The sequence below is a fragment of the Tursiops truncatus genome, chromosome 8, assembly GCF_011762595.2.
Source record: "Tursiops truncatus isolate mTurTru1 chromosome 8, mTurTru1.mat.Y, whole genome shotgun sequence".
In the NCBI taxonomy this organism is placed as follows: Eukaryota; Metazoa; Chordata; class Mammalia; order Artiodactyla; family Delphinidae; genus Tursiops; species Tursiops truncatus.
Genome location: NC_047041.1, coordinates 11630773 through 11642243, shown reverse-complemented (window position 1 = coordinate 11642243; position 11471 = coordinate 11630773). Strand labels below are relative to the sequence as shown.

At 50.4% G+C, this 11471-nt stretch overlaps 1 protein-coding gene across 1 annotated transcript in view; it reads left to right on the top strand.

Moving 5' to 3' along the window:
- Positions 1–11471, top strand: part of SORL1 (sortilin related receptor 1) — a 160545-nt gene that overhangs the window by 24479 nt on the left and 124595 nt on the right. Inside the window, exons 4-5 of the mRNA XM_033861888.2 lie at positions 5459–5620; positions 7008–7075. Coding sequence (XP_033717779.1) covers positions 5459–5620; positions 7008–7075 — 230 coding nt within the window. The remainder of the gene's footprint in view (positions 1–5458; positions 5621–7007; positions 7076–11471) is intronic.

The following is an 11471-nucleotide window of genomic DNA, read 5'->3' as shown; positions in this document are numbered from 1 at the left end:
AGCCCCGTCCGATGGTCTCAAAGTGGAGGGGCAGTTAGGACAAACTCCCCTCTAACCTAACTCCAAGGTGACCGAGCAGTTCTTCCCTCTGCGAAGAAAAGCACAGAAAGAGGTTGGAATCGGTTCTGTAGTCTGGACAGCAGGCCCGCCGCGCCCTCCCCACCACTGCACTGGCAGGCCTGGTACTGGGGACTCCCGGTCCCTCGAGTGACTGGGGAGCCCTGCCCCAGGGTCCAGCTTGCTGGCCGTGTTGCATCTCCTGTGGATCAATCTGCCTCTCAAGAATCAAACAGCCCTTGGATTAGTCTCTACGTCAGGTGGTACCCATCCATCATTATTATTAGTAGCAGTAGTACTATTACACATTGTCCCGAAGTTAACTCTTGCTGAAGTTGTGGTCTCGAAACTGCTCTGTTGTCCCTTTCAGCCCCATCTCGTCCCCTCCTCGCCTCTGACCGCAGGGCACAGGTGTCTGTAAGCAGGCTCCATCTCCCTTCCTGCTTGTCGCGGGTTGCGGTGAGCAGCTGCTGAACCCAACAGTCGGAAGAGTCAGAAGACAGGAAAGATGAAGTTAGGGGCTTGCGGCGGGGGTGGTTTAGTGCGGGGAGAGGATCTGGGGCTTTTGGAGAGGGTGAAGGAGCAGGGCAGGGGCTAGGGCAAGAAGGAAGGAGAACCAGGGAATGGTTGCAATAGAGGAGCTCTAGGTGCTGCAGGTGAGGTGGGAGCCATGGGCCCGCGGCCTCAGTGCTGTCACCTGAAGAGCAGGGCTGCTCCGATTTCTCAGGGCTGAGTTGGGGATGATTTGGAGTTGGTGGGAGGATGCATAGGGCTGCCTTCTTGGAGAACTTGGTGGCTGTTGGAGCTGGGGCTGGAGCAGGCTGAGTGAGGTTAGGGATGCTGCCTTCCCTGTTGGGTTTGTAACTCCCCAGTGGAGGCTGTTACCCCTCCTCAGACTTCTCAGGAAGGAAGTGACTCTTACTGTGCTGATGACTTAGGTTACTTTTGCCTTTGTCCCTTGGAAGGCAGATTGCCCCACTCGACCTACCATTTCCTGATAAACATCCCCCATGGCTGAGTGCTTTGCCCTCTACGCCAAGGTGCCGGGCCCAGGCCAATCACCTGTGCACAGACGTTAGCGTGGCTGCCACGGAGGGCGATTGGAAACGGTGGAAGTGACTGTTCGCAGCTGCTCGGAAGGGCTAAGGTGTCACGAAAGGGCCACGTGGAAGTCTGGAGGGGCGTGGCCTGCAGGAGGGGAAAGAAGGCGCTGCTTAGGTAAATGGAGCGGCTGTGGGGTCACGTGAGAGTTTGGGTCTATTTTCGAATCAGCCCGCCGTCCCACTTCCTTCTTTGCGGTCCCCTGTGTGCCACCGCCTGGAGCAGCGTGCGGCTCTGGCCACCTGACAGTTCCACCAGCCTCGCAGTGCACCCGAGGTCAGTCAGCAGTGTCCAGACATGTCTGGGCTCTTTGAAGGTCACTGGATGTGTGGTCAGGTTTCCCAGCCTCCACAGATGCGAGAGCTGGTCCTGCCTTTTTCCAGGCAGAGGCTGGTCCCAGATGGGATGGTGAAACGCTCTCTCTTTCTTCCCTTGGTTCCCACCTCCTGGAGGTGAGTCCGTTCCCTGCTTCGTCTGCCCATCCTCCTTTCACGGTACTCTTGGCTTCTTCACTCGAAACTGGAGACAGTCACTTAGGCTGACATGGGGATGAATTCTGTAGTGACTTTTGTTATCTCTCCGGAGGTCTTTGTGTTTTACGAGGGAACGTAGCGTTAAGCTAAAGGAAAAGATGAAGCACGTCTGGAATACTAAGTGATTGCAGACATGCTTGGAAAGGTAGGGGGTGGCGGTGAGGATGCTCCTGAAATTGCCCAGGTTAGGAAGCATCTAGTAGGTCAGCTCTGCTGGCCAGTCTGCTGGGTCGCCTCGAGCAGACTTGACAGCCAGGCGTCCCGGGACTAAAAGCAGAGTAGGACGTCCCATGCCTTCGTACTCTGTGCACATTGGAGGACGGTACCTAGCGGCAGGAAGCACGTGCCTAAGGGTGGGATGGAAGCTGCAGGTCATTAGAGTAACGTTGGATCAGAGAGGTGGGTGCTCGGAACTAGGGCTGGAGCTTCACAGATGGGCAGGTTTCTGTAGCTGGAGCAGAGCTGGTGGGAACCCTAGGGGATCAGGGAGGAGAAGGGCATGGGCAGAGGCTTCAGGGTGCCAAATGTGTTTTCTCTGCAGGCGGGGAGGGGAGTGTTTGCACTGAATGGCTTAATGATGTCAGTGGGGCCCCACCTGAAGAGGGAGGAGTTTTCCCTCTGCCTTGAGGACTGGAGGGAGCCATGGAAGAACCTTGGAGCTGACGGGTTACTGTGAATACTGTCCCTTAGGGACCTGTGTCTGGTCTGCCGGCAGCATGCAGAATGGGCTGGAAGGGCAAGGTTAGAGGACGGTAAGAAAGGGAGGCCGTGGGTTACTGTAGGCATGAAGTTGCCCAGTCACTTTACCAAACCTAATATCCACCCTCTAAGGGTCTCGCTCCCTGCTGGTCCTAGAAGCCAGGAGGATGAGTAAAACCCAGTGCCGACCCCAATTTCCTTATAGTCTCTAGTAGGACCACGGGCTGCGCGAGTAGCACTGGGAAGAAAAAGGAAGGCACTGATTGTGAAAGACCTTTTAGAGGAAAACCTAACAGGGTAGGTGGCCGATTGAAAGTAAGGGAAGGCAGTGGAGTAGAAACCAGACCCTAATGGTGAGTAATGGGGCCGGAGAAGGTGTCACGTGGATAGGGCTTGGGACATGGGGAGGGAGAAGTGGGTTTTGGGGGGCAGGTGGCGAAGAATTCAGTTTTGGACAGAGAGCAATATCTGGGCACATCCGGGTGGAGATGCTGACTGAGAAGGTAAAGAAGGTCATGAAAACTAGACTCTTGGGAAGACATGAGGGTGGGCGTGGAGATTTGAGAGTCTTGGAGTGCGGGCTCCTGGAGGGGCGGTGGTGGAAGCTTTTGGAAGGATGAGCCATAAGCCACGGGCCGAGGATGGAGGAGTCAGGGTCACCTGAGTGCGAGGAGCTGAAGAAGACAGAGGGGCTGGCAAGAGAGAGTCAAAGACAGATGGTCAGGGGTGGGGCGTGGAGCGATGATGCGACCGTGTCGCAGAAGGCAAGAGCGTTTCCAGGGAAGCTTGGGGACTGGGTTAAGAGAGGAGGTACTTCACTGAGCCCAGCAGTCCAGGCTAAGACCTCTGGATTCAATTCGGGAAAGGCTGCCTTTTTGTTGGAAGGAGAGAGGTAAGGTCTGATGAACCAGCCAGGCGCTGATACGAATGCTGCCTCTTCCTGGTCACCTTGGGCAGCCGACCTCTCTAAGCATGAGTGTCCTCATTGGTAAGAGAGGAGATGACAGTATCATAGCTTGGAGTTGCTGCAGGGACGCTGTGAGTGAAAAGAGGCAAGGTGTGCAAACATTCAGCCCAGTGCCTGGTGCATACTAAGTGCCTCTTGAAAAATTGTAGCTATTGGACTTCCCTGGTGGTCCAGTAGTTAAGACTCCGTGCTTCCAACGCAGGGGCCATGGGTTCAATCCGTGGTCGGGGAACTAAGACACGCATGCTGCGCGGCGCAGCCTAAAGGAACAAAAAGAAAAAGAAAAAAGAAAAATCATGGCTACTGTCATGAACATCATACGTTCTGTGGCCGGACATGGGATTTCTAGGTCCTCAAATGTGGAACTGCAGGCAGCCATGGGATAGGTGTTTCTGGAGAAAACTTTTCAAACTGAGAGAACACTCCCTCCCCCAAATAACCAAGACAGTTTCAGAGCAGGAAGATGGGCTGTGTTATTTCTAGGGGACACTTTTATACCCCAAATGATGATGGTCCTCCTTAGGGTCCTAATTGTTTTTATCACTTTGCCTTTGGTTCCGCTAGTTTTTGCTTTCATACCATTTACTACCCTTTAGAGTTAGACTTCATTAGGCTTCTCCAGAGTTTGGAGTTTTACATTAGATGCTGTGGAGGAAACAGAGGAGAGAGAACACATAAAACGCTTGCCTGGGAAGTTTACAGGCTGGATGTGGGGAGAGAGCGTGAAGGAGAAGGAGCAGGAATGTCAGAAAGCAACGTGTAGACAAGTGCAGATTGTTTCTCCAGGCTGAGGCTGTTAGAGCTGAAGCGGGGTCTGGAGCAGGTGGAATCAATTAGGGAGAGCGTCCTTGGACTGATTCCTGTGCGTCCGTGGTCCGTGATTTCTAGGATGTCAGTGGCTGAGTTTTGGTGGCGCTGGGTCCCCCCAGCTCTGGTTCTGGGTCACAGTCATCCTCTGAGCCACCCTGTGCTCCTGGGAGCAGGGGACGTCCTCCAGCTCTCTGTGTGCACGCAAGGCCTGCCACCTTCTGGGCTTTCCAGCCTTAATTTCCTGATATTTCCCTCAAGCCCCAAGACTGTCACCAAACCCATACTGTTTTTTTTTTTTCCTTCCTCTTTTGTTCCCAAACTCAAACTGCCCTTGACTCGGCGTGTTCCTTCCCTGTGGAAGTCTTGTCTGCCCGTCAAGGCCCAAATCTTCTGTGGAGTCATATCCGATCTCCCAAACCGGAACTGATCTGTAGTCTGTGCTCTTATAGGACTCTGTCCATGGTTTCTCAGTTGGTCTCATTTCCCCTTGCATTGTAGTTGGCTGTAGACACGTCTTTCTCCCATATTAGACCGGAAGGTGCTTAAGAGGAAGGGTCCTCTGCCTTCTCTGGGACGCCCTCGGCATCTGGTCCAGGGTGCATGTTCGGTGCACTTTTGTTCAGTTGAATTGCTTTGATCCTTTCCCCTTGAGAACTCTTCAGGCCGGCAGTCACTCTCCAGCCTGACTTGTTCAGAGTCACTCACCCGTGGGGAAGCAAAATGAGGTGAGGCCCCTGCTTGCCCGCTGTGCCCCACAGTGAGTCTGCCGGCCCCAGTGGCCACTGGGTCCTCAGAGCTGCCCTGTCACCCGGCACAGGGGCAAGAAGGGGAAGCTAAGCTTCCTGGGTGGGTGTGATATCAGGGGTCTTCCCGGAAAGGTGTGTCAGAGGATGCACGGCTAGTGAGCAGGCCCATCCGTGTGCAGCCAGCCTGGAGAGCGGGGCTCCTCTGCCCGGCTTCCTAGAGCCGCCCTCTGATTGTGACCGGGTCACCCCCCGGGGAATGAGAAAGGCCAAGTCAGTTGAAAGAAAAAATAGAAAGGCTTGGCTTGCTTCATTACCTGGGTAAACAAGAGCTCCACCTGGCTTCAGCGCAGCCCGTCTGCACCCTTCCTTTGCCGAGCCTCGTGTGATATGCACCGGAGTCTCTTCATTGTCAGGAGATGGCAAGAAGACCATGTGCGAGGGTGCCGGCCCCTGGCCTCTGCATGCGTGGGCACTCAAACTCTGCTGGGGAAGGGGTGTTTGGGCGCGGCCAGGCTCTGCTCTGAGCTCTCCTCCTTTCCCTGCAGTACATCTTTGCAGATGCTTATGCCCAGTACCTCTGGACCACGTTTGACTTCTGCAACACCATTCAAGGCTTCTCCATCCCATTCCGGGCAGCCGACCTCCTGCTGCACAGCAAGGCCTCTAACCTCCTCCTGGGCTTTGACAGGTCTCACCCCAACAAGCAGGTAAGAGAGCTTCTGGGGCTCCTTGAGGTTTCTGTTCTGCCCCAGTGGATCGCCTGTCCTTCGAGTGACCTCCCCCAGCCCCTCCCTCCTCCTCTCTCAGGCTGAGCCTTTGTAGCTACTATTTCACTTCCCACGGCTGCGGAAAACTATATCCCCCTGGCACCCTGGGTCTGCATCCTAGCCAGGGAGCAACACCCAGCCCCGGCTGGCCCTGTTAGTTACACATCAGGCCATTCTTGCTGCAGGGACACCTCTGTTAGTCCTGGGGGTAAATCGGGTCTCTGGAATTAAATCAAAGAGAGCCAGGTAGGGAAGGCTGGCATCTGAGCTGTGCTGGGACCTCTTGTCGAATTTCTGTTCTACCTTTCCCATCCTCCACCTTAAACATACTGCCCTTGCCTACCATTTATTTGAAGTTACCATTCACTTAAATATTCTTGCTGTGTGTGTGTGTGTGTGCGTGCGTGCACGCGTGTGTGCACACGAGCGCACGCGTGCGTGAATATAACATAAATGTGTGCATTTTCTTCCTTTAACCCGGATTTGAAGGAAAGGTGAGAGATGGGGAGAGCGCCCAGGTAAGTTTCTATCTCAAGGTTAAAACTCGCCAAGTCAAGGGTATTGATCTCGCATAATCCCGTGGAACCTGTTGGCCCTGTAGGATGGGGTTCATGATGAGTTTCAAATGACTTTGCTCAGAGGAACCTTGGAATGATTCTTTTTCTTTGCAGGTTGTTTAACCAAAACATGACCTGTTTATCTTCACTCGCCTTAGGGAGTAACCCAAGTATGGGCTGTTTACCAGTGTAGGTGGATTATTTTTGTTTTTAATCTCCTGCTTCTTGCTCCCTGGTCCCTAGGGCCACAGGAACCCTCAGGTTTTGTCTTTGGAAGTTGAGGGGCAAAGGTCAGCAAGTCCATTACTCATGGCCACACCTTTGTGTTCCGGGGATTCCCTGAGTCCTCTGCATTCAGCTTTCATCACTGTGTCCCATTATGGGTTTTCAAGGACACTGTTTCCCAGGCGAGAAGTACTGAGTATAATCCTTTTGTTTTCACCACCACGTGAGGGTCAGTCTTGAGTAAAATATAATTTCTGATAATCCGTAAAAGGAAGACAAGTCACGATCGTTTTTCCTTCCTTCCAATACGGAGGTACCGAGACCTTAGTAACTGAATGGAGAAGAATGCAAAGGTGAACTTCCTGCCCTTCCTGCCCTTGTTGGCACGTGGGGTAGCCGGGTTGGGTAATGTGATCTCCCCACCTGTCTTCACAGGGGACGTATTGTTGAGGCGGGGTTTCCACGGGTGTGTGCTGGTGATGCCGTTCAGGGATCTTACATCACGCCTCTTGCATCGTGACCACTTGTCGCTTTGGTCTTTGCAGCTATGGAAATCAGACGATTTTGGCCAGACCTGGATCATGATTCAGGAACATGTGAAGTCCGTTTCTTGGTAAGTCGTGCCATCTGAGAAATTTGAGTTACATAATCCCCTTGCTTCAGTTCTAGTTCCTTCATGCAGGGCAAATCTGCCCTCCCCTGAAATGTGAAGCATCTGGTTCAGGAAAGACACATTCCAGACCCAGGAATGAGAGCTGCAGGTATAACAGACTCCCCAGGGGTTTGGGGGGGTGAGGAAGGAAGGTAACTTGTGGCGGGAGTGACAGAGCTTTTGCATTTTTCAATCCGTCAGGGAACCCAGGGGAATCTTGAAGCTCTTGCATGTATTAGAATTTCTAAAAAACCTTCATTTTTAGAGCATCATGTCAGAAGTGGGGACTTTTCTCTAAAATTCGTTCATTTGTTCATTCATACCATATTTTTTTTGAATGTCTGCTGAATATAAAACAGACGCTTTAGGGTGTAAGAAGTTGAATAACTGATGGATGTAGTTATTAAGGAGATTGCAGTTTAGGAGAGAAGAAGAGACATTTTGTGCATGTAACATACATCATGAAAGAAGCATGAAGTCCTATGGACATAGCATAAGAAGCCAGAGGAGGGCCATGCTCCTTCCAGATGGGTCATAGGCAGCTCCACGGAGGAGGTTACTGTTGATCCAGGATGTGCACACCAGGTAGGGTGTGGCTGTTCGGAGGGGTGCAGGATGGGAATTCCAGATGGGAACAGAATGGCCCAAGGCAGAGACGAGGCATTGTGGTGCTTGGGTGGAGAACCCTGAGTCTTATCCTTGGACAGTGTATTGGGTGAAATTTGGAAAGGGGTGTTGGTATCAGAATCTGCAGTGCTTGCTTGATAAAGGAATTTGGACTGAATTCTGAAAGCGATGGGGAGCCATTGTAGGTTTTTGAGAAGGAAAGTGAAATCAACAGGGCTAACCTTTAAGAGGTTGTTTCTGGTCTTAGTCACTTCCGGCCTTTTACTGTTGTGGGGATGATGTATATAATCTTGGATTCGTACATATGCAGACGAATGTGTAGAACAGACTCCCAGGCGTGGACTTGGTGGGTCAGTGGGAGACAGTCAGACCATTCACACCTACCAAACTTGATACCTCTTGACCTTCACCACCCTGGATCAGCTCTACCCGTACGTAATCTTCCCCATTTCAGTTTCTGGTTGCTCAGGTGAAAAATTCCGAGTCATGACTGATTCCATGTTGGTTTCATGCTTCACGTTCAGTCCATCAGGAAATCCCTGTGGCTGTACCTTCAGTATATACCCAGGATCCACTACTCGGCAACTACTTAACTCCAAGTCACTGCTGTCACTCATTAATCATCCAGCTGGTCTTTCTACTTCTACTCTTGTCCTTCTACAACTGATTCTCAGCAGGGCCGTATTGATCCTGTTAAAAACAGGTCAGATATGTTGTTCTTCTGCTTTGAACCCTTTCAAGTGCATCATTACTTTTCTCAGATTAAATGCCAGCTACATTCCTAACCACAGGGCCTTTGCACTTGCTATTTTCCCCGTCTAGAATGCTTGTCCTAAAGATATATTTGTGGCTTGCTCCTTTACCTCATTCAAGTCTGCTCAAATAACATCTTCCAGATGGGGCCTATCCTAAGGATCTCATTAAAATTGCAATTACTCCTGTCATTCCCGGTCTGCTGTAGCCTGATCTGTTCTCTTCCTGCACAGCACTCATCACATCCTAATATACTCTTATTATGCTTATTATTTGTCTTTCTTCAATAGAATAAAACTACACGAGGGCATGGACTTTTTTCAGTTTTGCACTGATATATCCCCAGTGACTAAAGCATTGAAATTGTAACTTTGCCAGAATTTCTATAGAAAGTGTCAAATTTTGCATTCATTCTCAACAACATAGAATTATGCCTTTTTCCACAGCCAATGTGTTAGTATCTCAGTATAGTTGTATTTTTCAATCTTGTTTTATTTATTTATTTACTTACATGGTTGCACCAGGTCTTTGTTGAGGCTCGTGGGCTCCTTAGTTGTGGCATGCAAACTCTTAGTTGTGGCATGTAGGTGGGCTCTAGTTCCCTGACCAGGGGTCGAACCTGGGCCCCCTGCATTGGGAGCAACCACTGTGCCACCAGGTAAGTCCCTTGGTGTAGTTCTGATTTGCATTTTTCTTATTATGAATAAGTTTGAACATCCTTTAACCTAAGGGTCATTTTTACTTCTTTTTTGGGGCCTTGTCTCTTCATGCCCTTTGCCCTTTTTCCATTAGATTGTTCATCTCTTTATTGCTGATTTCCAGGAGCTCTTTATATATTTGAGATTGGTCCTTTGTGATATGAAAGAGCTTGTACGTGTATGTTCATTTATATTTATATTTTCCAGTTTGGCATTGGTTTTTTGACTTTTACATGTAGTTTTAGTCCTCATTAAATGTAGTGGCTCCACAAGATGTGGATCCTGTCTGTACGTCTTTTAGCCGTCTCTTTGAAGAGGAATGTCTTTGAGTTCGTATTGCTTCTTTAGTAGTTAAGGACAGTAAAGGATGGAGCAGAGAGGGGCCTTACAGCTGAGTATCTTCAGGCTCCAGTGGACTTCCTTTTTTTTAAAATTTATTTTATTTTTTTGCGGTACGCGGACCTCTCACTGCTGTGGCCTCTCCCGTCGCGGGGCACAGCCTCCGGATGCACAGGCTCAGCGGCCATGGCTCACGGGCCCAGCCGCTCCGTGGCATGTGGGATCCTCCTGGACCGGGGCACGAACCCGTGTCCCCTGCATCGGCAGGCGGACTCTCAACCACTGCGCCACCAGGGAAGCCCTGGACTTCGGTTTTGTAGAGGGCAGCTCTTTCTGACTCATTATTTTCCTTGGGCAGAGGTTGTAGGGTCTTAGTTTATAACCACACTCTCATCCGAGTACAACCTCTACCCAGGGAATACCATTAGAACTTTTTTTTTTTTAAACTTTAAAGGGACAAATTGTTCTTTTTTCTGTTTAGAGAATCATATATTAAGAGGGCAAACCAGCAGGATTACTAAATAAAGAAGCTTCATGTTTGGGAATTTTTGTGTTGTACCTTCTGCCTCTGTGCAGACATGCAGATAGATATCCTAGGGGAAGGGGCTGCCTGTCTTATTGTAGATAATGACATGTCTGGTGTCAGGGAATTTCAGGCTATTTGAGGGATTTCTCCTAGGGTTCCCCATAATACGTGAGAGTGTAATGTAACCTCTCAGAGAATAAAGGCACACTTTGTTCAGCGATGCTTGGCGGCCTAGGAGCAGCAGGGGTGAGGAAAACCAGTGATTTATGTTATCCAGAGCTGGAGATTGGCAAGACAGGACAGAGGATGAGCCATGGGGGCGGGTTCAAGGATGCCCTGTGGAGCACCCCTGAAAGGCTGTAAGTGAGGTGGGTGAGGCCAAGTGAGGACCAATGACTGTGCTCAGAGACAGAGCAAGGCTTGGAACTTCCAAATGAGGGTAAAGAGAAGAGGAAGTCAGTGTCAGTGAGCATGGAAAGTGGGAGGCTAGCGATTGCCAAGTACAGGAATTTGTTAGGGGAGCAGCTCTCAGAAAGGAGAGGTTCAGATGCGGATTACGGAAGAGAATTGGGCTGAAAGCCGCAGCTCTTTCTGTTGCTAGCTGTTGGCTGCTTTGGGTTACGAAGGAATAGTAGAGGTGAGCTCCACCTCCATATCTGGGTGAAGGTCCCTTCCTCTCTGCCTTTTTAAAAATATCCAGCGTGTTTTAATTTGCATATCCTCTAGGGTAGAGGAAGTACTTTAATCAGTACTTCCAACTGTGGAAAAGAAGAGAACACGTCCTCCCCACCCCTCCCCTGCTCTGCACACAGAGCATCTCGCGGTGAACGTTAGTTTCTCTCATTGGGACAGGCTGGTTTCTCCAGTGTCCGACCAAGACTCCAGATGGTAGGGCCAAAGTCAAGTCTTCTCCCTTTGCAAAAAGAGGCTCTTTTGTTTTCCTCTTTCTTGTCTCCCTTCTTTTCTTCTTCCTCCCTTCCTCCCTCCTTTCTTTTCTTTTCCTTCCCGTCCCTTCTGTCTTGGAACTTGCTCTTGACAATGCATCTTGGAAGGAATTTCCTATCATTGCCTCCGTTATCCCGAGAGCCATTGTGTCTGTAGAACCGTACAGATGGTTTGTGTGAATTAATCATTGATGAGTCCTGCTTCTCCTTGGGTCATCACTGCATCCTCACTGTGAAGCTCTCCTCCAAATTTTTCCAACTGTTTTTCCCTCTTGCTAAATGGTCCGCCTGGCCTTGGTGTTCTTGTGCAGGTTAGGAAACCTCGGGCAGGTTAGTTGTCCTCCCAGGCTGCTCTTAGGGCCCTTCTTCGGGGACACACCAGTGCAGAGATTCTTCTCTCAGGTAGTTTGATCTAATCACTCTGCAGGTTTTGCTTTGGAAGAGCTTTTGCAATATGTCCATGGATCCAC